Source organism: Mus pahari, chromosome 5 (assembly GCF_900095145.1).
Source record: "Mus pahari chromosome 5, PAHARI_EIJ_v1.1, whole genome shotgun sequence".
Classification (NCBI taxonomy): domain Eukaryota; kingdom Metazoa; phylum Chordata; class Mammalia; order Rodentia; family Muridae; genus Mus; species Mus pahari.
The window spans coordinates 104,991,768-105,018,764 of NC_034594.1; the positions used below are offsets into that span (position 1 = coordinate 104,991,768).

The window sequence follows — 26,997 nt, forward strand, 5'->3', positions numbered from 1 at the left end:
CCTTAGTGAAGTAACCGAATCACAAAAGAAGTCACTTGATATGCATTCACTGATATTAGCCCAGAAACTTAGAATACCCAAGATACAATTTGCAAAACACAAGAAAATCAAGAAGGAAGACCAACGTATGGATACTTCATTCCTCCTTAGGATAGGGTACAAAATACCCATGAAAGGAGTTAGAGACAAAGTTTGGAGATAAGTCGAAAGAATGACCATCCAGAGACTACCCCACCTGGGGATCCATCCCATAATCAGACACCAAACCCAGACACTACTGCATATGCCAGCAAGATTTTGTTGAAAGGACCCTGATATAGCTGTCTCTGGTGAGGCTATGCCAGGTCATGGCAAATACAGAAGTGGATGCTCACAGTCATCTATTGGATGGAACACAGGGCCCCCAATGGAGGAGCTAGAGACAGTACCCAAGGAGCTGAAGGGGGCTGCAACCCTATAGGTGGAACAATAATGTGAACTAACCAGTACCCCCAGAGCTCGTGTCTCTAGCTGCATATGTAGCAGAAGATGGCCGTAGTTGGCCATCACTGGGAAGAGAGGCCCCTAGGTCTTGCAAACTTTATATGACCCAGCACAGGGGAATGAGAGGGCCAAGAAGTGGGAGTGGGTGGGGAGGGGAGCAGAGTGGTGGGAGAGTATAGGGGACTTTCGGGATAACATTTAAAATGTAAATAAAGAAAATATCTAATAAAAAATATAAAAGAAAAAAAAGAAAATTTCACTGTACCTTTTAATAAAAAATAACTTTATTTTATTACAAAAGCAGTATATGTCACTGAGATATTTCAGCATGGTTTTACTTATCGAAGAGAGAACTTTTTTCCAGAGAAATACATTTCTTGGTTTATAATAAAATTTATGAGAAAAAAATTAAAAAGCTACAATCATAACATAGTTACTGTTCTTTGACATATACAGACATTTATGTTCTACAAATTTAACTTAAGGTAATACTATGGACATTAGGCTCAAGGTTCAAGCCACCTACATTGCTAGCAGAACACAGATCAGAAATTGCATTCTGATTAAATACATGCAAACACACAAAATAAATAGCTTCCTAAAAATACCATCTGATCATCAGAAAGGAGTGTACTTCAATGCAGAAAGCATCCTATACCACAAGAAAAAAGCCCCGTAGTACAGTATGCTGCGATCAGCCGCGGAAAGAACACCTGCCCTCAGCAGAGGAAGGAGCCTCTCCAGGTGACATGCATCCATAGAAAGTCAGCTGCATCCTGGGAGTCACTGAACCGCCAGCAGTTCATCACACCCTACGTAGGTAACAGTCTCCAGGATTTTACAGTATAAAAGAACTATTTAGAAAAAGCACTTTTCTTGCTACTTATCTTTCTGCCCAACAACTGTGCAGCTCCAGTAAAAAAGAAATGAAAATAAAATGGGGGAAAAAAACAGTAACACTGAATTCTACTGGTAAGGTACAATACACTTTGTGGCTTCTGCACTCTTCTTCAAAAATACCACAGCAGGGGTGCATTCATAGTCACAGTGTGGATGCATCAGACACTCAGAGATCTTTGAACAACAATCTGATTCTTCTAAAAGAGACACCCACTCACTGATGCCCCAAGGCTATGTTGCAGTGGTGGGAGACCAGCTGATCACAGTAGTGACAGCTGGAACAGAGGCACCCAGCATGGGACCACTGCCCCTGCAGTTACAGCCACAGCTTTCCAGAGATCACATCAATTAGACAGATACAAGGGGCATAGCTGCTTCTGCCCATTTTGAAATTAAAAAAAATAAAATAAAAAACCAGTGTAATTTATTCCCAAGAAGTCACCTTTATTTCCTTATGGGTTGGAGATAGTCCCACCTAGCCTTCATTCCCAACCCCTCAGTCAGGAGGCACTGAATCAGTCCTGTCCAGTGTGTGAGGTACGAGCCTCCGAGAGAAAACAGTAGCTATGAGAGAATGTAAAGGTTGGTCCCCCTTGGAGAAGTCTAGCAGCCAGACCCTGTACCACAGAGCATGGAACAAGAAAAACCTCTCTCGATGAAAAGGGAGCCACGGATACTACACTCCTGCCACCAGAGAAGAGCACTTGAGAGCTTAGTTCCTGACACCCTCCATTTGCCTGGTGGTCTGTCTCATTTTCCACACTGCAAGAGGTGACCACTAGCATTCATATTGCACTTCAGCCTGCTCTCCTCCATCAGATGGGAAGAGCAGCTTTCAGTGAGCACAAGAGGATTCCTGCAGCTCATCCTCACCTAGAAACCAATTCTGAAACAGTGTGTTCGCACATTAGGCAGATCTCCAGCTAAGGATGCAGTCAGCCAGTCATAGGTAGAATACTCAATGCCTAAGTAGAATGGTATTTGCAAACTTGGTTCAAAAGAGACAAGAACTAACTTGTTCAGGCTGTTGAAGACTTTCTGAGGCACAATGTAGTACTATTCCTGTTAGGCATGAGGGGAAGAAATGTAGTGAAGGTTTTCCAGGCTGCATTTTTGGTAGCCTCAAATGAGAAGCTCCCACTTAACTTCCTGCTCTAGCCTCAGTGACGCTGGCATCCCAAGCTTTTTAGCAGTTCCAGTTCCTCGGAGAGGTCTGGCCTCAGCCTCACATCAGGAGAGCAAAGTGAGGGATGCCATTGAGGGGTGTCTATGCTCAGCCAGCAAATTCTCCACTTCCTAGGAGTCAGAAAGAGAAGCAAACCTGTTATACCACAGCCAGATGATGAGCAAAGAAAAGTTAAAGCAATCCATCCCCAACCCTGCCACTCTTACCGCATCCCCACATCCAAACGCATGTGAGGACACACTGCTGTGCCTGCACACACCTTGACTGTGGGGACTCGGGTAAACTTTAATGGCTTCTTTCCCCAAGAATGTGACATTATGACAATAATGGGGCATGAGTCTTTTTCAGAACTGGACCATAAGCTACGTGCCTAATATATAAAGCACAGGTGGGTTGGATCTCTGTGGTAATGCAGACTGCAACACCCTAGAGACCACACACACACACACACACACACACACAGAGAGAGAGAGAGAGAGAGAGAGAGAGAGAGAGAGAGAGAGAGAGAGAGAGCAATGAAGTTATGGGTCATATCGCTTCCAAGAAAGGTTCCAATGATATGGTTACCTTAATCCACCCTGACATCAGTAGATCAACTTCTGGTTGATCTACTTCTGGTTGGTCAATCTTGAACTGGTATTTAATGTTTACCTTGTAAGAAATTCTTTACCTTATAAAGTTTGTTTCTAAAGTATTAAATATACTTATGGATCCAACTACTTAGTAATTAATCCTGTTAAAATCCTGGTTTAGTAGTTTTTGGAGGAAGCCTCTGACTCTATATTACTAATAAGCTCTGGGTCCTTGCTAGCGCACTGTGGAATGAGAAAGAACAGTGGCCAGCCATCTGTCTGCCCCAGGAGAAGTCTCATACCATCAGCTGAAGTCTGCTGCTGAGAAACAGGCAGAAACAACAGCACAGTGAATTCTGAAAAGTCTTCCAATTTCTTCTTCACAATCGATAACAAGCTTAAGTGTTTTATGGTCTATTATAATTCTTATTTCTTGCACAGGTACCAGAAGGTGCACATGGCTACCAAAGTTGATATATTTACTACCAATAATGTCCTTCCCATCTTCCCCCAGAAGGTGGTGAGAGAGCCATGCCTATAACCCAGCACACCAAGCATTCTGAGAGCTTATGTTGCTTTGCTAATATCAGCTTGTCAGTTATGAGGCAGTTTTAGAAGACAGTAGATGGAAAGTATAACTGAAAATACAAAGCAAAAAAACGAAAAAAACAGAAGCCTTCCAATAAGTTCAAGTTACTCAACAATTTTATTAACCCATTCTATACAGACATGCACATAAAACACAGTTCAAATACAAATATATACACTTTAAATGGACCTGTTGCAATATTTCATTATCAATATCACAAGAATAAATCAGAATGCTACTAAGGATTAACATCTTCACTTTTCGGCAGAGCAGTGACTAAGAAATCTGCAATAAAACTCTGTTACTGGGCTTCCCAATTCTGCCCATTTCCATGCAAACAAGGACTGCTCAGCAGCATCTTTCCGCATCACACGCCACTTGTGATAAGCCCTTTGCATTTGCCACAGAAAACCTACATCTGACTAAGTTGACTTTGTTGCTTCAACAACAAAAAAACTACACACAATTCTGAATGTTTTTAAACCGAGTCATATGCGTATTAGTTACCTACCCAGTGAAAGGCTTATGGGAAGGAAAACCCTGACTCATAATAGGGTCCTATTTCCCTTTGTATACGATTAAGAGTAAAGGCTAACCACACAACAGATGGAATCAGCAGCCCTCTCTGTGAGCATGCGACAGCCCACAGCAGGGAAGCGGAAGGATACCGAAGGTTCAGGAAGAGATAGTAAAAGAAAAGTTCTACCCTGAGGCAGGAGACTGGATGAAATGACTTTAAGTAAAATCACAACTCTTCTGGCATTACCTTAGCTCAGATCACAAAATGCCACACAAGTAATCTACAACATCATCTTTTGAAAAGTAAGGAGAAATTGAACCACTACTTTACAATATTGTCTGTGAAAAGCCATGGTGTACAGAACTTTTCCATAAAAGAAACATAAAAAAAATGTTCAGTTTCTGGTAGAAATACTAGGCAAGGAAATATAATAATGTGCATATCCTACCAGTCAGCACAATGAGAAAGGATGGACTATATTGGCAAAAAGATCATTAGTCTTCTGGACACTACAAAACTAAATTCTTTGGCACACTTCTGATGTGTGTCCATCACCTCTAGGGAATAGCCAATATCTTGCATAGCAGTCCTGCTTAACTGTTAGGTACTTTTAAAATAAAAATGCCTTAAAATACAAACAAGTCAATCAAGGAAGGAAAGCTGGGTGATTTACTGAAACTTTTGTCAGCAAACACAACATTCTTCTGAGATGGCAGGGCAGTGGAAGGTATATGAAACCCATCACTCAGAGCTGCCTCAACTACCTGGCATGTCTCTCCTATCACCTGCCACTCCAAGCACTAATGAGCTCCTCTGGGACTTAGATCACACCTGTCCCCACAAGAATCATCAGGCAGATTTATTCCCTAAAAACTATACTCTTTGTTTTCTTAAATGAGATGTGTGGAGATCAACTGCCAACTTCAACAAGGACTATGCAGATCTTTGTCTGAAATGCTCAACCATTTGGTCTAAGAACAGAAGCATGTTGTATCCCTAACGCTGCCTTCGTAGGAACCAGAAATAATGGCAAGCACACAGCATAATGCATGCCTAAGAATGATTAAATGATCCATTTACCAAGAGAAAAAGCCCTACCCCAATGATCAGAAAAGGCTAAATTCTAGTTTGGAAACAAAGCAGGACAGTACTGGTTCTCTAAATCTCCTTTCAGTTGCTCTTTCAAGTCCATTCCCTGACTTTCTCATTCAGTGTTGTTTTGTGTTTTGTTTTTGTTTTCCCCAGTACTGGGGATGAAACCCAGGGATTCCTATAGACTAGGCAAGTACTCTACCACCAAACTATATCTCTGGGACCCCTCCCACCATTTTTCAGGGTTTTATTTTCCATTCAGTTGTGTGTTAAAAAAATAAATAAATATAAATAAATAAGCAAACTATTATTTTCTCTTCCCTGTTTTATACAGGTAGATTCAAGTCTTCACTTATTTTCCCCATGAGAAAACTGAAACTCTCAACTCCAGGTACTCTAGAAGTTAAATTCTCTTTGTGGGGTTTGTGGTCCAGAGACACAAGCACAGCCAGGTAGACCTCCTTCGGGTAAGTAACAAGGGCAAAGGGAAAAGGATGAATGTGGAATCACTTCTCTAAACTCTGGAATAAGTTCTCTCTACTCTGTGTCTCCCTGCTGCTCCTGCTCAGCTACTCTGAAGGACTTTGTTCTAAAAGCTGAAGGATGTTGAGACTCCTGCTGCTTTTCAGCTCCAACTTTTGTTCCTTGTTATGCAGGGGTAACAGGACTTCCTCCTATAGAAGTCCTCCTATAACATCCCTTCCTACAGAAGTGAACGGACACAGTGGGAATGAGAAGAACAAGCATAGACTGAGAGGCCACTCCTACAGATGGCAGGTACAACAGGCTAGCTCAATTCCAAGTGGTCAGAAAAGTCTCCTCTTACAAGCTAGGTCCTCAGTAGCTCTTGGATCAGTGTTCTTCCTCTTCCCACTCAGTAGCTCTGGACTACTCTTACCTTGCAGCAGAAGAAAGACTGAATGCCAATTTGGACCAGAGTTGCAATAACTAAGCAGTAGACAAGGCAACTGTGAAAAAAGTGCCAGACACCCCAAGCAGGCCGTATCTCATCCTCACGCTGTGATAAGAGGACATGCCACCCCCTTGGGTCTCACAGACACAGAACAAGGAAACAATCAGAGGACAAGCTATACTCTACTCTAATGTTAGCTCTTCTAGAATATTTGATTGTTTTTCAAATATTCATCTATCAATTTTATCTCCTGTCTTTTTTATTTTTGACAGAACACACACACACACACACACACACACACACACACACACACACACACTGTATTCTAGGCCTCCTGCTCCCCATCCAACTCTTCCAAGGTTTCTCCCACTCTCCCTTCTAGTTATTGTGGCATGTACATGTGTATATGCACACACACACATGTGGGTTTTTATAAAAATCCACTCTAGATGAAGAGCCACATGCACTCAATGGCTCCTGAGAGGAAGATGCAGTCTTCTCCAGGAACAAGTCCTTAGATATCTAACCTCAGCCTTGAACACAGGTACATGCCTGACCGCTCAAAGGTCATTTGGTGGTGGTCTCCTGTTTTGCTTGTAATCACCAGGTCCAGGAAACTGAATAATTTTGTTTTGTCATTTTACATGTGTTTTCCATACCATACCCAGAGCCCACCATCAAAGGCAAACAGGGGACAGTACACACTGCCTGACTGGATTTCCCAGTTACTTTGTCTTGGATGAGTTTCAGGAAGGTAGGCAGCATCTGTATGGATCAGTTGTCAGCAGCCTGTGATGAGAGCCCCCATCAGGCCATGCATGTACTCAAGGTGAAATGCCATTGCAGTGCACTTCACCTTGAGTATATTTTCAGTGCGCACCAAGATCATGTGTTTAAATAAGTAATTTGTTGCATATCCCCCTTGCAGTGCCAAGGATAAAAGATGGGACTAGAATCTAGAACACCTAACAAAGCAGCCTGCCTTTGAAGGGGTGACTTCTGTCAAAACTGTTCTGCCTCAGCATCTTTTCAGAACCAAGAATTCATAATTTCCAGTCTGATACTTTGTCTAAGATACCAATAGACTGAAATTTTTCTATTCAGCTTCATAAAGTAGGACTGAAAAAAAGATTTAGTTTTAGTGTTATTTATGTGTATATGTGTGCCTATGTGTATATGAGCTACATGTGTGAAAGTACCTGGAGCGCCCAGAAGAAGGCATCAGATGTCCCAGAGCTGGAGTTACAGGCTGCTGTAAGCCACTCAATAGGAATGCTAAAGACTAAGCTCTGGACCTCTGGAAGAGCAGCATTTGCTGTTGTAACAGAGCCATCTCTCCAGCTCCTCAAGTGGCCTTCTTAACCTGGGACTAACTCTTAAGGAAGTTATTTAAACACCCAAATATCAAGACCCCAATTCCATAGAGTTTGGAGGCAGCACTCAGTCTATCTCAAGGGAACCGAGGTATGTATGTATGTATGTATGTATGAATGTATGTATGTATGTATGTATTTCAAAAATTCTATGGCACAGTCTAAGGAGTGTTTCTGGATAAGAACCATGCAAAAAGCTTTCTATCAAAAGACAAAAACAAAGAGAATTCCTAACTTTCTCTCACCACCTGACTCCACATGACAAACTGAGAGGTAGGGAGTCAGTCACCTGTCTTTTCTGAAAAATCTCATGAGACCTTTAGATTTGTCCCTTAGAAATATGTACCAGAGTGGACTAGTATTGAGCTTGGCAGCAGGGTGCTTCCTTAGCAAAAACAGGCCCTGGGACAATATGGAGAATCCCCTTTAAGCAAGAAATAGATACAAATAAACTTTCAAGAGCCAAACCCCAGAAGACTTCTTAGAATACTGTGATATTTTCTTAAATAAACAAAATGCCCTCAATAAGTGAGGTTATAAATTCATCATCAAAACTTTTTTCATGACCAAAGAATAATTTTTCATGTAAAAACTTAGCTTTAGGAAATTATTCCAAAAAGTACTGGTAAACAATGAGCAGCTTTACTGAACTTATTGAAGACCTTCACTTTGCCTGGAGAAACTCGGGGCTCAATGGTGCTTTTAAAAAGCCCCAAAGGTCATGGGCTGCAGGAAAGTTACTGGACTAGCAAAGAAAATGAGAGCCATAGGACAAAAATTCTGAACTGTAAATTTCTAAGACCTAGACTTTACCCGAGCCCAGCCCCATTTCACAGCCAGCAAAGGACTGTCCGGCTCCTCAAGTTAGGAATAAAAACCAAGACACATCCACATTCTTAGAGCCAGCTCTCCAGGGCAGCAAAAACTTAGGATTGTTTCTCATGAAAAGAGGCAAGAGCTCTCACCCTATGTCCATTTGCAAACTCCAGGGTTTTCTGTGGATGTTCTGTAGCCTGGGCTGACCCTTGTTGGACCTGGCTGGAGAGGAAGGGAGAAGGGAAGGGAAAAGACTCTCCCAGTGCAGATCCAGACCCGAGTGCAGACAGCACCAATGGGGCTTAGAGACTTATCAACAGACCTTTACTTTAAGACATCATAATGCCATGCATCACACCAGACAACCCAAAGAGAAGCTATAGGACAGGGAAGTTAAGGATATAAGGACAGACTTAAAGGACACATGTGAAGGACAATTAGGTTGTTACATCTCACACTATCCAACATTCCCTCCCAACAACCCCCCTTCCACACCCACACCCACACCCACACCCACTTCACAGACTGGGTCAGACATCAGGTAACAGAAGAACCAAGTCTATGACTCATGCTTGGCTCCTCTTCTTTCAGATCATCCCATCTGGGGATATGTCCTAAAGACCCAACTTGCCATCTTGCCCCCGGGTGAGGTGTTTACACTAGAGAATGGCTGAAGCTGCTCTGCACACGCATGAGCTCAGATTCCGTTTTCAGATTAACATTGGGACAGGAGTGGGGGAAAGTTAAATGACTTCTTGGTTGATTAGTGGCAAGGGCAAGAAGCCAAAGCTGGAGGGAAACACACAGTTACACCACCGGAATGCTGACTTGGGTCTTCGGCTGGTCCGTCCCTTCTTGCATGTCCAGGGCACGGAGAGGGCTGAGGGGCTTGAGGGGTCGGCTCCCAACACTGTAATTTCTTGGACGCCTTATTGTGTTCGAACTGGACAGAGGCGTAAAGCTGTTCCTTCTCATCCTTACAGGGGTTTGGCTCTTGGGGAAGTTGTGCTGATTGGAAATGGAGGGACACCACATACGTGAAAGCCACACCCAAACCTTACCCATAGAGGTCAAACAATGCTCCTGAGCGTAACTGCTCTTCCTTCTGCTCCCCTGCACACAGGACTGAGCAGGTCATAGGCTGGGCCCCTAGCCCCCAGAGGAATAAAAGGTTTGTCACAGGGGAAGATCCTGGCCATCACGTTGGAGAGCAGTAAGGGAACCAACAAAGGGGTTTACTTGACCACACAGATTGCCAAGAACAGACCCTGGAGGTGACCTGCATCTGCTGACTATACTGGCAATGCCCTCTGGATCCTCTTTTGTAAATGGAGGCTTCCTTAGTGGTACAGCAGAGAATTTGTACATTTCACTTCTGCAAACACTTTCTATATTGAGCTCAATTCCCAGTTGCTAACTTTGAAGGCTAAGATTCCTAGAGAAGTATTCATTTAAAGGAACTAAAAATGGCTTCATCTTTGCCTCTTGGAAAGAAAGAGACATACAGGACATGAACTCTGGATTTGTTTTTGATACACAAAAGAAACCCAAGTCTCTTGATCCCAAAGATTCCAAGATTCAGGATGAGCAGAAAATACTTACAGCTGGCTTGTCACGATGCGTGTCTACAGCATCCACATTCAGTGTAATTGTTTCCACTTTGCAACCTGAAAAAACAGGGAAGAAAAGCCGTCAGGCCCCAGCATCATGGCTCACTCCCTGAAATCCCAGTGCTTGGAGGTGAGGCAGGTGAACTGTCATGAGTCCCACACTAGCTGGAGTTCCAAGCAAGATCCAGCTAGTATGAGACCCCCATCTCAAAGGCAAAACAAAATAAAACCAAGCACATGACATAAACAACCAAAGGGGGAAGGTTAGAAGGAGAGGAGGAGGAAAAGAGAAAAAAACACCAAGAAGCAGCTCAAAAGGAAACTTTAGTCTAAGCAGAGCAAAGCATACGCTGGGGCATGTGTGTACTCCCAGACTTGTGCACATGCCATTTCCACACAGAAGCAATGAATGGGACATCCCTTAGACACAAGTGACAACTTCTGTGTCCCGACAGTCCACAGTCCCCACCTCTCACCAGCTCATGCTCATAGTTACCATAGGCCACAGGAGTAAGTTTGAAGATGATGTGCAGGGGGCACCTCAAGTATGGTAACTCATCTGAAAGAAGGAAGACCCAGGGAGGAAGTCTTAGTATTACAGAATAAGGTCATGTGAAGAAGAGAGACTATAGGGGTCTCAAGAGGTTTTTTTTTAACCCAGACCATCACCACTTCTTCCCTAAATTCAGGAAACTATCAAGTCCAAAAGAGTCACCCATACTACTGAGTGATCAGGAAGGAAGGGCAATCTAGATCTGAAATGCAAGCAAAAAGGGAGGAGATGCTGAAGCCAAGGCCTCTTGGAAAGAAGACTATGGCCCACTGAGTGCTCAAAGCCAGTCAAAGGCTTCAAGTGGCCTGAGGACTGGGGAAAGAAAGAGCCAGAGTAGCACTTCCTACTGCTTTCCTAAAACAACTGCTCTACTCCCAACCCAAAGGGTGAAGACTGTTCTACTAAACCATCTGCAATAGCTAGAGAGACAGACTGACTGTTCAACCACCAGCCTTGATGCTGCTAGGAATGTCAGCTTGAGGCTGGCCCTTTAGGCAGATCAGGCAGCATCAAATCGGCCATCCTCCCTTGCCAGCTTTTGTGGCAGCAGACTGAAGGGAGTAGTGACTAACCAATGGCTGCTGGGAGCTCCTCACTGCTGCCTGAAGAATGTCTCTAATATGAGTGGAAGAAAGGGAGAGCCAGTAGTCAAGAATCCCGCTGCAGCAAGTCCAGCCTATCCCTTTGGATGTGCTCCCCGCCTCCCCCATTCCTTCCCTCAAAGGGCACCTGCGCCTTTATCCAAGAAGTAGGCCAGGAGGCAGCGCATGACAGCCTGGTGGGAGATAACGAGGATGTTGCCTTGGCGCTCTAGCTCCATGATGACAGGCTCCAGCCGCTGCACCAGGTCCTGGTAGGACTTTGAGGGGAAATAAGGAGAGCTGGTAAGAGGCCAGGAGCATGCTGGCAGTCCAAGTTGGTGGCCAAGTTCCAGAGTCAAGAGACTACTCATAGAGTGCTTCTATGTTGCCTAACTGCCCCAGCCCTGGTTTCTAAAGAATACTCAGATCTTTCAGAAGTAATATTTAGATCAAACACCACAGTTCAAGAAATGTTAAGTGTGAATTCAATTTATTTTTCTTTTCCTCACAAGCACTAAAAGAAGCAGTTTGTGAGGCAATAAAAGAGTTGTGCAGATTTCCTGAACCTCTGCCACTTCATTTATTTACCTTTGCCACACACATTTCCCTACAGTAGGAAACCACATCAATAGGACAGTGCCTCAAACATGGTGAGGAAGTAACTTGTCCTCACTCGGTGACTCTATCTGCTTTGAAGTAGAAGGCGCAGAATGGAAAAATGTAAGGAGATCATGTTCATTCTACAACATTCTCAACTCAGAAGATAGCTTCTCACCCTGTTCCCTAGAGATCTTAACCAATTCATAAAGTGTAAGGCACTGGTTGTCTAAGCTGAATTCAACAGTATGACCAAAGGCAGGATAGCAAATGATTCCTAAGTCACCCTTTCTCCTCCCTTTAAGGTCAGTGCCCAGCAAACCACTAGGCAACTACTCGGAGTGAAGACTCACCTCCCCACCGGGATAGCGATACAGATACTTCTCTTGATCTCGAAGCGCAAATTCCTCTGGATACCGTTGCTCAATCTCTGAATATGTCATCTCCTCACACACGCCCTGCAAAGAGCCATGCCAGAGTTGGGATGTAGGCCTCTCTCCATCTCAGATGAGGAAGATGACATTTCAGAACACCAGTGCTTTACTATGTGTTGAGGCTATGTGCTAAGTCCTTCCTTGTACTGTACCTATCTATGCCAGGATGTCAGGGTGTTACAAGGGGCCCTGGATAGGATAGGAGGTACTGTAGAAAGAGATGGTTCCTCTAGCTTGAGCTACAACTCTATCCTACTGCTACAAGGGAAGTCACGGGACAGGAAGAGTCTACAGGACAGCAGGAGCAGGAATCAGAGGAGAGGAGGAAACTGAGGGGAAGAGAAATCCCGTGGGAGGGATAAAAGCATAGAGAAGAATGGAAAGAAAAACGTCCAAGCTGAGCATGGTGACTCATGCCTGGCATCTCAGCATCTGAGACACTGAGGCAGGAAGGGCATGGGTTCCAAGCTAACCTGGGCTGAGAGTAAGCCCTGGTATCAATAAAACAAAAACAAATATATATCTGGAATAAGTGACAAGAATTGCCAAGAGAAATTAGAAGGACTTTCTCAGAACTGCTAACAAACTGATTAAAGCAAGTAATACAGAACTGAGTGACTGGCATTTCTTTTTTCAGGGAGGGAAGCAGAATGAGTCCTTATTAGCTCTACTCTCTGCAAATGCCAGAATGGCTCACATAAAGACTGGCTCGGGTCTCACAGTGGGTTCAGGTTCTAGAGAAGCCAGGAAGCCCTGATGAAGGATAGTTATCCCTTCCTCCTAGCCTGTGGAGTGGCAGGATTCAGATTCCCTGGTTTCTCACTGATGATCTGGTTTCTAAGTTATATAAATTAGGACTCCCTGATGGGAAATGCCCACTCACAGCATCAATCTCATTTAGGATCTTCCACTGCTCATAGGTCACCCCAAGAGACTCAGCAGTCTGAATTGTCCTCTTCAACTGGCTCGTCCACACTTTAAGATCCTGGATCTCCTGTTCCTCCAGAAACTTCTTCAGAGCATGAGCAAACTAGGGTTTGGAAATAAAAGCTAAACAAAGAAAACATACCACACCACACATGCAATACGCAAAGAGACTACTAGGCATGGCCAAATTATAAACCCAAGAGGAAATAAAGGTCAGTTAGAGTCCTTTCACTCTTATCACAAATGGTGCCCAATAATTTTCTGATGGCTGAAGGATCACAGCAGAAAGGTCTCAAACGACCCAAACGTTAATCCAGAGCTAGGAGCAGTAAGCAGAGAACATCTTTAGCACTTGCCTGGCTGTGTGAAACCCCAGCCTAAGCCCAAATGGGATTTAAGCAAGAGGGATAAAACAGATGACCTCCAGCATGCCCTTCTAACTCTAAGCTTAGGAAATCCAGCCTGCTGGCTAACTACTCACCTGCTTTCCTCGCAACGAAAGGCCAGAGTCACCCCCAATCTTTCCCAAAAGATTGAACTCGCTCTCTCCATGCCGGCAAAGGTAGATGGTGCGAGGATGGACATGGATATTCATCAGGTAGTAGACAATCTTACTCTGGATGTAGTCCTGAACTCTGTTGACCAGAAATCTCTGGCCTACATTTATCACCTTTATGAAAGAAAGATCCCTGGGATAGGGGAGGAGGAAATTTCATGGTAAGAAAATCTTCAAGTAGGTGTGAAGTGGGTGGGGAGCAAGGCTATCAGCACCTGCACTTAGGAGGCTAAGGGGGTGGGGGGGGAGGCTCCAGTCTGACACTCTCAAGACAAACAAGACAAGTCTAGAGAGAATGATTTGAATACTGTCTTGTAGGACCTCATCAATTCGTCCTCTGTCCCCCATCACTGCCACATTTATGGAACCAAATGCTAAGAGACAGTACATCTCCAAACCAAGATAGAATACAATTTCTTGAATTTCCAGCAAGAATGTACTATTTCTTCAGTGTCCAACCTGTGTCATGTAGCATATCTAAGCATGAAAAACAGAATTTCAGGCTTTCTAGGGACTAGACTGAGTGACCTGAAGATTTTGCTAAATTCAAACTTTTGTGAGACATCTGGGCCCCCCATGACAGGATCCAGACAGAACATGGCAGCTCAGGGGGAGGGGAGAACAAACCACACACTCACACTAAGGATGCCTGCTGTACCCTGACACCTAATCAAACTTTCTCAAAAACATCACTGCAAACTATCTTCTTTATAGCCATGGGGTTTTTCTTAAATTTAAATAAGAGCTTATTCAAAATAATGATCAAGGAAAAAAAGACACAAGGTAACTCATTATCGATCTCCCATCTGAGATAAAACCCTACATACATACATACATACATACATACATACAAATATAAATATCCCTCTGGAATTCTTTCCTACACAGGACTTAGAACAAACTAAAGATACCTCTTTATGCCATATCTGGGGCAGTGCCTTTCAGCCATTTATTATGGAAATGTTTCTAAATATAAGTATTAAGAAATCTAAATACAAGTATTCTGGGAAATCCATTTGAAGGAAATGCAAAGTTCTAAACATGAATGAGCTGACTGCAGTGATTTAGCACGTGCTTGCCTACCATGTCTTAGTAAATGCTCTACATGTTGCTCTTGATCATCAGCTTGACTGGACTAAGCAAGCAATGACTCGGGAATCAGGTTTGCACACCTCTGGGTATGTCTGTGACGGTGTTTCCACAGAAGACTAAATGAGGGAGAAACCCTTGCCCTGACTGTGGACAGCATCATCTTATGGCCTAGAAGGTTGTGGACTGAATAGGAGAAAATGGAGGCAGGCATGGAGCCTCACACCTCTCAGCACTTAGGAGGCAGAGGCAGGACTGCCCTGAGTTCAAGGTTATCCTAGGACACTAAGATCTTGAATCAAACAATGGGGGGAGAGGAAAGAGAAAGCTGGGTGGGCACAGCTTTTCTGCTATCTGAGCCTCTGAGATATGAACAAGCAGCAGCTGTGGGAGGACAACAGGTCTGCTCCTGTGATTTCAATGCCAAGGTTGCTGTGAAACCTGCTGAGCACTGTGCCAAAACAAACTTCTCCTGAGTAACTTATGTCAAGTGCTCTGTCACAATGGGGAGAAAACTAGTGACTATAACATCGTTTCATCAAGATACAACTGTGTAGCCAGTGTATCCAGCACTATGAAGTTGGAAGCAGGAGGACCAGGAGTTTAAGGTCATCCTCTATTATACAGTTAGTCAAAGGCCAGCATGGATTCCTTGACACTCTGTCTCAAAAACACAAAACAAAACACATTTCCTAAGGCAATGTCCCCACAGGTCTCCGTGCATGTACTCTCTTTCTTCAGCGTGGACTTAACATTTTACTATACCCCATACCAGGCAAGCCAATCTGTATTCTATGCCTCACTGTTATGAGATGCTACCACAGCCATGATGTCTAACACTGATCAGATATTTCCTCTCGAATGAGGCAAACTTTAAAATTGATTAAAACTGATGACATGTCTCCAAGGGATATCCTACAGCATTCTAGTTCCAATTTGCTAAATCTGGGACAGCAATTCTCACCTAGAGATGATTTGTGCCCCTAAGAGACATTTGGTAATGCCTGAAAACATTTCAGTCACCACAACTTGGATCTGTTCCTGGCGCCAAGTAGACAGAGGCCAGGGAGACTGCTAAACATATTATAATACACAGAGCAGCCCCTTCAACAAAGAATTCCATAGTTCAAAATGTCAATAATGCTTAGATGGAAAGCCTTGCTCCAGAGCAGAGGTTCTCAACCTTCCTAACACTGCAACCCTTTAACACAGTTCCTCGTGCTGGGGTGACTCCCGAGCATAAAGTTATCTTACTACTTCATTAACATTAATTTTGTTATTGTTATGAACCATAATGTAAATATCTGACATGCAGAATATCTGATATGTGATCCCTGTGCAAGGACCATTCAACTCCCAAAGGGATCAGGATACACACATTAAGAATTGCTGCTCTAGAGAATATAGCAACTAAATAGAAAAACTGATAAGAAAATATGGTTAAGCATGATTTAGTAAAATACATGGCCCAAATAAATATTTGTGCTGGATAGCTTTATGTCAACTTAACACAAACTTAAGTCATCTGAGAGGAGAATTATAAAATATTTTCTCAATTGATGAAAATGCTTCCATAAAAATCAGGCTCTAATCGAGCTGTAGGGCATTTTCTTAATTAGTGATCAGTGAAGGAGGGTCTAGCCCATTTTGGGTGGTGTCACCCTTGGGCTGGTGCTCCTCAGTTCTATAAGAAAGCAGGCTGAGCAAGCCTTGGGGAGCAAGTCAGTAGACAGCACTTCTCTGTGGCCTCTGCATCAGCTCCTGCCTCCAGATTCCTGCCCTGTCTGAGTTCCTGTCCTGACTTCCTACAATGATAAACAATAATGTGGAAGTCCAAGCCAGATAAATCTCCCCAACTTGCTTTTGGTCATGGTGTTTCATCACAGCAATAGTAATTCTAAGACAATATCACAATAAAAAACCCTGTTCTGTGAAATGATACAAATATCATAGGTTTAGATTACCAGAAGAAATTAGAGACCAAACAAGAAAGACAATTTTCCTTTTGCCTCAATCCTCAGATGATGGTGTTCAACCTTACTTATCATAGTTGTCTGGGTCAAGGGGCTGGTAAGTGACCTTGTAGCACTCAATCCTCTTCAGGAAGTCCTCCATCACATTCTCCCTGTTCCTTTCGGGGTAGTCAGGGCTTGACACCTTAACCTCCTGAAATCACATCAACAGAAAGGCCTGGTCAGAGTTCTGTTCTCAAGAGCCGGCCTACAAATAGCTTCTTCTAAAGAACAAAACAACAAGTCCTTAAAGCAGCTTTTCACCAGAGCACTGGCGTTCCCCAGTCACTGAACACTCTCATCCTGTCCTGTGACCCTGGCAACCAAGACAGGGAAGACAGTGGGGAGTCATGTGCCTTCCTTTGGCCAAAGGACAGAGGGAGTTATGCAGCTAATGCTGCTTCTGAGCCCAAGTCCCTTTATACATTTGCCTGTGAACACAGAATGAGCTCTAATTTCCCACTCTATTGCTACTCAGAATAGGGTATGTGACCCAGTATTTGACTTAGGAATCACTGCCTCTTCCTCAAATAAGATAACTACAGTTCCTATGATGTAAGGGCACCTCTAGTAGAGCATTCAAAGATACCTACTTGGCACACAACAAAACACAACCTACCCAACATACTGTCTGGTGATGTGTCCATAAGACTCAGAAGTGCAATACTCAATGCTGATCAGAACATTAGACAACTGAAGAATATATGACCTTCCTATGAGGTGGCTGGGCAGGAAAAAGAAGTCTAATCTGATGCAATATTTAGGTTTCAGTATCAGGTAATATCAGAACACAAAGCCAGGACTCCCACAATCTAAGCTGTTCCCCATTCCCCAACTCATTTTTACTGTATTCCTCAAAGGCACAGACTCTTTTCCCATGGAAAGTATAAAAGTAAAAAGGTACAAAATGCTCTCGAGTAAAGATCTCTATGATGGTAAGCCTGTTTCCTTCTTTCCCTACCCAGAGTCAACACACACACACACACACAGAGAGAGAGAGAGAGAGAGAGAGAGAGAGAGAGAGAGAGAGAGAAACTAGCTGACTATGACAGGGATGACACTCACCAGAATATTGGCAGCAATGACATCAGGATCATCACAGACAGATTCTACAAAGAATACCTGGGCATGGAGAGAAGGCATAACAAACCTGTCAAAATGTCAGGTTCTTCACTGAAAGCACAGGCTCATCTACCCTACCCAGCTGCCACATCTGCAGGATCTGCTTCATAAAGTGGCCTTCAAGGCCTCATCATTTAAAAACAGCTCTCATCACATCTCCTAGCTCTAGAATATACAGGCTAACTACAGGTCAAAGAAAGGATCTAAAAGAAAACCCTCAAGGATCAGGCACACCTAAGAGGACAAGCTCAGCTATCCAATCTTGAGCTTGGCAGAGTCAGAAGTTCTACACTCCTGTCTCTCCACCCTGCTTCCCACTTCCACTCCTCTCTTCCTCCAGCATGGAGTCAGAACCCACCTTGAAGGCATTCTGCTTGGCAAAGTTCAAAATCATGTCCCTCCTCTCCCGAGTGGTATTGGTGGCATCAAACACCTACACAGAAAAGCATACAGAGTAAGTGAATCAGAAGAAACACATGAGAGATCACCCAAGGCTGACTCTAGATGGGGCTGAGTAGCCAGGATGCTGAAGAGTGAACATGAAGGAGGAAAGGAGGCAAGGCTCACCGCAATCTGCCCACTCTCTTCAGTAAAATAGGCCTTAACATCTTCCAGTGCCACCAGAGCACACTGTCTGACATGAGAACAAAGAAAATCAGTGAAAAGAGCTAAGATAAAACAAGGCCAGAGATAAACGCAGTTGGAAATCACTTCACACTCAGTATCTTCCTGGTTGTAATATTTGCCCTAACTAAATCTTCCAATTTTCCCATGGAGTTCATACACCATCCTACAACGTCCCCCTGTCCAATTCATAGGACTTATACCTCTTTAGGCATCACATGAACTCATCTTCTAGAATCCTGTCTGCTACCCACCCAACCTTAGGTGGCCTTTCAATCTAATAGCTTCCCTTATAATCCCCTCAAGATATTTCCTGAGAAAAACAGGACCCTAACACATTCATCTCACAACTGCCTAAAAACAGTTGATTTAAGTCAGGCCTTTAAAACAAGACTCACTTGCGGATCTTCATAGCCTCTTCATTGTCATGTCGAAAGAAGTCATAAGACTGATAGGACTTGACAGCTTCACGTCGATATACCCCAAGATTAAACACTGCAGCAAAAACAATACGATGGCCCCACTAGAGGGGACTTCTTGGCCTACGAGTGGCCAGTGGGATGGAAAGAACACCATGGATGTTGGGAACAATACCAAATTAAGAAAAGGTGGGTTAAAGTCCTGACCTATGAGAAGAGCTGAGGTTCTACTTCCTCAACTACTGTTTCACCAGAGTGCCATTAAGATTCAAAAATATGACACATATGCCAAGGGTTTTGAGATACCACCTTCTTAATTCTGAATACTTTTACCAATGGTATTCTATCAAAACTAATATGATCTGCCTGGGCCTGGAGGAGACAAATCTAGGGACAGGGAACACATTCAGCAAATGAAGAACCAATCTTCATTTTTATCAGAAACATTATATGACCTTGATGCTAAGAGGACTAAGTCTCTCAGAGACCTGTGGGGCCCCATAACTGATCAACTCCCTTCCCAAGGAATGGCCTGCACCTACCTTTGGTGGGTACTCCAATCCAGTTGAGGTAGCGTGTTAGTTTCTTAGACACATAAGTTTTACCCCGAGCTGGCAAGCCAATCATAACAATGAGTGTTGGGGAGTTGGTCATATAGGAAGCCCATGCTAAAAAAAAAGAAAGAAAGAAAGAAAGAAGTAGAGTCATAAAATGACGACACATCTCATGAGAGTTACACATGAAATGGGAAGTTTCACAGCCATCAACTCATTTAATCCCCATAAACCTAGAGAGGAAAGAAGGCAGACTGAGGCTATATTTGGCATATTCTTCTGAAACACAGTTAAAGGATCATGCAGACTTCCATAAAATGCCCACACTAAGGCATTTCTTTCCCAAGTCTTTAGAGAGATTCTCAGGATGAAACGAAAAAGTATGCAAGATTAGGAAGAGAGAAAAGGCCTAACAACACTGTAGCTATAGTTCTACTTACCCCAGGCTGGGATGACTTTAAAATAGTTCCCAGAGTCTCTCAATTGAGGATTCTAACCATCCCCCCAGAGCCTCAAACAAGATTCTGATGGTCTTTGCAAAAAAAAAACCTACCTCAAATTATTTTGGCCACAACACTCAGGCCATAAGCTCCTCCTTTAATTTAATTTCTAAACTACAGTGATAGTTGGTAGGCAAAGCCTACAGGGTAAAGGTCTGACTAGACTCCATAAAGGTTCAGGATCAAGCACAGGGGAATGGAGGGATGCCTGTCTCAACAGCTCATATAAAAGCAAGATGACTGGTGAGCAAGATAGTTGTTTGCTTACCTTTCTATAGTTAACTAACTTATCTCAGCATTGTTCATTTACAAATTTAAGTTTCACTGGGTTGGTGGGCTTTGAGGGCTAATGACTTGTACAACACACAAATTAGTCAAGTGTCAACCTAGCATTGGAAGTACACCCGTGCTTCCCAGCCAGTTTTTCTCCTAACAAGAGGCCTTTTCTATCTGCTAAAGGAACTGGTTCCTCCCTGTCCATGGTGCCACAGAGCAGTGGTAGAGAAAGGACCTGCATTTGTGCCTGGTCACCTCTTTTCTTTAAGTCAAGACGGAAGCTGAGGTTATCTGGAAGAGCTCAAGCTGGAGGCTCGCTCCATGGGGAAAGACTATACACAGACAACAAAGGGAAAAAAATACACGCTGAACGGCTGCTTCCCAGCACCCTTTTGAAAAGGGGCCCTCAACATGTGCCATGAGGGTGAAAATGTCACTCTAGGTTAAGCATCTCTAAAGCTGAGCTGAGACTGCTCTCACCAAGCCAGAAGCTAAGGCAGCAGGGCATTTCCCATACATGTGCACTACTAAGGGACTGCATTTGCGAAAGACCCGGATCACTGTATCATGTGCATTGCTGTTGTGATACCTCCCCTTCTGCAGGGAACATGGGAAGAAATAAGCCAAAAAGGAAACGTGGCCCACTACAATTTGGGAGGAGAAAGGCACCCACCTACAAGATACTCATAAAAGCTTCTTTAAAACCCACATTTCAGAACCCACCAGGCTGTTCCCTGCTTTGAAGAAGCATACTTCAATTTCTTTAGGTAGTTTGTTTCACTTTGCCAAATAAACTTCTGATAAATAAATGTCTCTTGACTGGATTCTTTCCTTCAAAAAGAACTAAGAAACCCCTTAGGGAGAGTCGCACCCCTGTGGCATGGGGGATATTGCTGACACTGGCTAATTTGTTCCACCAAGACAAGTAACGGAGCAGCATAAGCAGTTTTCATCTCTGTGCAAACAAGGAGCTTTGAGAGAGTAAACAGCACCATACAGCCTCTGTGGCCTAAGTCGCTGAGCACTGACACCAGCAGGCAAAGAACCCTACCTGACACCAGGGTGGGGTAGGAAAACCCGAGTCTTCATGTTCCCCGGTTTAATGCACACTCCATCAGCTGCACTTAAAGGCCTCCCTGCCACCTCTTCCAGGTCATTAGCCACTTTCCCCAAAGGTGCCATTTCCCTCACCAGCATTTAGAAAGAAAACATGCTTGTGAGCTGCTCTAGCAGAAACCAGGGAGTGGCTGCTCTATGTTCACCATACTGGCCAAAGAAAGCTAAGTACTAAAGAAAACACAGGGTTGTACCACAGGTACTGCATACCCCGATTCTTCAGCAACACACCACCAGCCTCATTCTAGAACATGCATAGAACACACACACACACACACACACACACACACACACACACACACCTGCTATAACCAGAGCTTCTCATTTTCTGAAAAAAAAAAAAAAAAGAAAAAGAAAAACTAAACTAAACTAAATAACACTTGCTCTCTCAAACTGCCACACTGGTAAAACGAGGAAGACGGTTTCCTATCTGTTAAAAAAAGCAAAAGCCCCACCTAAGTTTGAGTGGAAGAATGGAAAGTCCTTCATACTGACTGACCTGTGACACTGGGACAGAATTTCTTAACATGAAGAACCGTTTCAACCCTGAAATTCTTTTTGTATCCTGCATTTGAAATTAAACTGCCTTTATTCAGCTTCAAATCATTTTCTCTTTATGAACCTGCTTAGTCAGAATGAGAGCTTGACAGTTTCTTTCATATAAATGGGAAAACTAAAGCCCAGAGAAGGGAAGAGCTTGGCTCACAGGACCACAAAAGACAGTCAAGGTCAGGCTTCTTAGCCACACTGCTGATCTCATGACTGCCTATCCAGCCCAATCGGCTGCTTCTTGGCCATCACATTAGCACCTGACAGAGGTTCCATGGAAAACACAACTGCGTTCTCTCTACGCTTATCTGAGAGGAGAGGAATGGTTCCAGGTCTTCTCATGGCCAAGGACTTTTCCCATTACCAACATTAAATGGGCACAGCATTTTGAAATATACAATCCATAAGGCATATATCATTAATATTATCTTAATTTTTTTATTAGAAGTTTCAAAACCTGATGGCCTTTTGCCATCTGACTGATTAAGCATGAAATAAGCTCACAGAACTATAGGCACATACTAGAAAACTGGTAGTTTTGTTTGGCAGTGTAGCTATAGTCAGAAATACCCAACCTCCAGCAAATATCTTGAGGCACTGAAAATTCAAAGAACACATTGTCAATGTGGATGAAGATTCCACTGGGTCTATCACACTCCCTTTACTTCTGTAAGAAAAGCTGTTGATATGAGCATACAGAAGTATCCTGTGTTCATTGAGGTGCTCTGTAGGAGAGTGAACAGTTTCACAGTTATTGGCTGAAATTCACACAGTGTAGAAAGGTAAATCTGGATTTACCAACATGAAAAAAATAAAGAGTCCAAAGTAGAGTAAACACTTTACAAGGAAATGGCAACAGAAGAGTATGTATATCATGAGTACACCTATGCTTGTTAATGGGACACCAGAATTACATATCTAAAGGAGGTGAATCTAGCAGAGACAGGAGAGACTGGAGATATTTCACTCTCCATGTTTGCTTCGTGCATTACTTGAGCTTTTCTAAACTTGCACTGCTTCTGTATTTCGGGAAAATTCATTTGTCTTCTCCAAATCCAATAGTGATATTTTTAAAATAAATAAAAGGAACAAAAGATGAGAAAGAGAGAAAGGACTTAGCAAAGAAAGCATGTAAGACCTTACTTTCAGTGACCCCCCCAAGACCCCTCACCTGGGTACCTTAAAAGTACCCCATCCAGCAGCACCCCTGCAACCCGATCCCTGAAACAACTCAAGTCCCCAAAAGACACCTCTGAAGGTTCTGGCTCACTACGGCCATCCTTTTGCCTGAGGTGAAACCAGTCACTTCTCAGATTCAGAGTTAGCAAGCAGGTGTAATAAGCAGCAAGGGACAGGAGTTGGGCTATAAATAAAGCAACTCAGGCAACCAGGGAATCATAACAAGGCACCTTCTCCACACATGCAAACCAGGTGAAGCTGGGTTTATCAATGTAGAAGATACCTACTCTGAGTGAGGTTCCTTAAAAAAAAAGGACACAGCAGCAAAGCAGAGTAGGTGCCTATGAATCTGCTCTCCTCAGTAAGATGGATGAGAACAAGATGTCTGTAAGAATCAAACGGCCAAGTCTCTGTGCACAGCGGAGAAAAACAAACCGTATTCTCCTAAGGATCTCACAAGCTCATGGTCTAGCCATGACATAAGAAAGACTGGGTACAGAAATGACAACTCAGAGTCCTTAAGTTGGGTAGAAAAGGCAGTTTTAAAAGAGTAGAGATTAGACAAAAAAAAAAAAAAAAAAAAAAACCCTCAGAGTCTGGAGCAGAGATGAGAGTAGAGATTATGCTGCAACTGAAAGCCCTCCGAGAGCTGTGAAAGGGTTAGGAAAGCAGGCAGGAGTGGCTAGCTGAGAACAACGCAGAGCCAGAAGTGCTGATGATATGAACTAGCTTTCTCAAGTCCACTCCCACCCTTCTTTGCTGTCTTTTGGACTACATACCTAGTAACTGCGCACACTCCTTTTAAGAGGGACACACTGGATCAGAACAACTGATCAGAACACTGAAAAGATGATTCTTTGCAGGGCTCTTAAATTAGGAGACGCTAATTGATTTTAAATGGTAAGTCTACTTATATGTAATGTTTCAAAAGTAAATACAAAAAGTAGAGTCACTTGTGAAAAATGACAGCAGTTATGTCCAACATTCACCTCAGCACTTGTCTATATATACTTATTTCTCACATCATTCCTGGGAGAACGATTTACTTTGTTATGAAGTCTAGAGCATCTCCACTTTATAATGGAGTGAACTAGGTTGAGTGACAGTGCACACCTGTAATCCTAGCACTCTGGGTCTCAGGGGAGAAAATGATGAGTTAATGCCAATCTGGGTTACAGAGTGAGACACTGTCAAAGGAAAGAAGGGAAGGAGAGGAGAAGGTAAAAGGGCAGAGAAAGGAGGCTTGCTTCCTTACAGGGTAAACTGAGGAAGAGAGAGGTTAAGCAAATTGCTCAAGGGATAGCTAGGAAAGAGCAAAACCACCACTCAAATCCCGGAAGTCGGACCAAAGGGACTATAGTTAAGCATCATGCTGGAAGTTTACCTACGAGACAGTCTGCCTTGGGTGGCAGCTTCTTGCCCTAACAAGAAAGGGAGACCCTAACCACAGAGATGTGCCAAGCTCAGTATTCTAACTGCATCAATCCAGCACATGCCTCATGGATGCCAGATAAAAGAACATGAAATAACAAGAAAGAGTGTGACGCCATAATGCAGCTCTGAGATAACTGAGATCCCACACTACCCGCCTCCTTCTACCTACACACACACATAAGCACTTCTCCATAGAGGGAGAACTGGCCAGGGGGCTCCAGAAGGAAGAGTGCTAGAAGGCTCCTGAGGTTTCCAGAAACATCTGAGGACCAATGCCCCAGACTTCTAGGGAAGTGTTCAGCCTTGCTTAGGAATGCAGAGTCCAGGGGACTTCTAGGGAAGTGTACAGCCTTGCTTAGGAATGTAGAGTCCAGGGGACAAGAAATGATGCTTGATTCCCCTGCCACCATTTCTGCCATCTCTACATTAAAATGCTTGTGTGAAAGAATCTGCAAAACCCCAAAGCTAACCCTGTAAGAACTTCAAGCACCCAAAACGGAGTCACATGTCAGAGCTCATTCCCCTCAGGGCGGGGAGGAACAGGACAAGTGCTGGCTCTCACCTACAAATTGTGTTTGTTTTTTGAGACAGGTTTCAAGTAACCCAGGCTTACTCTGAACTAAGTTTGTGTGGTTGTGCACACCCTTAACCCCTCCTCTGCCTCCACTTCATCAGGGCTTAGATTATGGGTGGGGATCACCATGCTGGACTTCTGCCTTCCAAGGACACAGTCCAAGTGATAAAAAGAACTGAGAGAGTGACAGCCCCAGGTTACTTGTGTACCGTGACACTTGGCCATCCTATGTATAAAATAACTTGCTCTAGCTCCCAACATATTCCTAATGAAAGCATCAAGAAGCCCCAAAGACCCCAAGCCGACATGAGACAGGGAACTGCTCACTGTGGACTCTGTCTTAAGTCCTATGCCATGTGTTTCACACATCTGTTCAAGAGGTTAAAAGAGGAAACTTGCATGATGAGTCAGAGGGCAGCCTGGGTCACCAGCAAGTCAGGCTTCTGTGCTAAGATCCAGGCACAAAATAAATAAAACATAAACTGCCATGCAAAGAATTACTCCCCACCCCCACAGAGAAAAGGAGTCTAGGATACAAATACATTTTTGGGACAAAAATCCCAAGAGGGATCGGCAGTCAGTCAGCCACTCTTTACCAGAACTCACAGCATTTCTTCCCTGCCCTTCGGAGATTTGAGGCGTGGGGTTTATAGCTGCTGTTGCAGTCTTCTGAGGAAAATGTACTATTCTCAGACATGGTAGTTCTTCAGGAGGCACCTGGGGAAAGAGAGAGAATAAAATAGAAGGAAGGGAAGGAAGGTATCCCTAAAAATGGTGCAGAGGATTAGTGTGACAAAAGGAAGAAGCCCCTACCAAGATCCAGGTCCAGCCTCTTGCTCCTACTTCACAAACACTTGTTCTTAGGGTAAGTCACAAACCTGACTCCTCACTATACAGCTGCACCCCAACTTTGCAGTTCTTTGCTGACTTGATTCACATTCATACATCTCAAACACAGCAAGCCTTCCAAAAGGAAAGGAGAGGGAGAGAGGGAAGGAGAGGGAGGGGAACAGGGAGGGGGAGGGAGAGAATGAGAATGAATTTGGAAACAGGTGAGAGGGACAGGGATGGAAGCACACTCTAGGAGGAACTGAACTGTAGTGGAGCTGAGATAGCTCTAGCAGGTTTAGTGGAGCTGAGATAGCCCTAACAGGTTAGTTACATTCTCGGACGTTCTCCACCCTCCCTGCCCTTTCCTATCCATCCCCTAGGACGCAACGGAAGTAAATGACTTATGACATGTTGGGACCTGATATCAACTAGGGTGAGAGGGACTGGGACGCACTACTCAAACCCCGATACCAAGGAGCTCAAGACAAAAGATTCTATTTAAAAAAGAAAAAAAGAAAACCCGTGCACGGCTCCTGGCCTGACAGAGCCAATTCTCCAGCCCTCACTCGGCAGCTGCTGCTGCGGCTCAGAATCCCTGAAGGGCTGCACGCCCAGGAGCGTCACGGGAGCTACACTTCCCGAAAGCACGAAGCACCGTCGCTCTGCACCTTCCCCGCGCCCGCGCAGCACCCCAGCCCCGCGTCCAGACTGCTCAGTTACCGCTCACCCTATGACCTGTCCTATTCGTCCTCCCTGCTGTAGAGCCGGTGTCGCCACCGGAGCACCGGGTACCAGAGCTGGCAGACGGGCTGAAGAAATCCTGGATCCGGGGGTTGGGGCGAGTCACGTGGGACGCTTGGCCCCGCCCACGCTCGCGTCAGCCCTCACCTGGAGGCACGCTGGACCAATGAAGCACCTGCCGGGCAGGGGGCGGGCTCCTGGGGTCTGGGAGGACCTGTGTCAGCCAAAGGCTGTCAGCTCGCAAAGCAGCCGGCCCAGGGGAGCTTGGTGGCATT

The 26,997-nt window shown here is 44.1% G+C and overlaps 1 protein-coding gene across 6 annotated transcripts; it reads right to left on the bottom strand.

The window, feature by feature from the left end:
- Positions 1-745: 745 nt before the first annotated feature.
- Pfkfb2 (6-phosphofructo-2-kinase/fructose-2,6-biphosphatase 2) lies at positions 746-26,997 on the bottom strand. 6 transcript variants are annotated; one of them, XM_021199289.2, is made up of 17 exons: positions 26,870-26,997; positions 25,757-25,867; positions 19,511-19,636; positions 18,948-19,044; positions 18,493-18,559; positions 18,284-18,358; positions 17,869-17,925; positions 16,833-16,957; positions 13,628-13,835; positions 13,103-13,249; positions 12,139-12,243; positions 11,337-11,466; positions 10,551-10,613; positions 10,047-10,111; positions 9,273-9,452; positions 8,594-8,662; positions 746-2,679 (listed from the first exon to the last, which is right to left on the bottom strand). In XM_021199289.2, exons 2-17 carry the CDS (start codon positions 25,845-25,847, stop codon positions 2,614-2,616), a joined length of 1,671 nt encoding a protein of 556 aa, XP_021054948.1. In that variant the 5' UTR covers positions 25,848-25,867; positions 26,870-26,997; the 3' UTR covers positions 746-2,613. The 6 variants fall into 6 exon arrangements, with proteins under 6 accessions (XP_021054948.1, XP_029394096.1, XP_029394098.1 ...); XM_029538236.1 differs by lacking the exon at positions 26,870-26,997 and adding an exon at positions 26,709-26,806; XM_029538237.1 differs by lacking the exon at positions 26,870-26,997 and adding an exon at positions 26,709-26,806 and having other exon boundaries at positions 2,604-2,679; positions 8,594-8,666.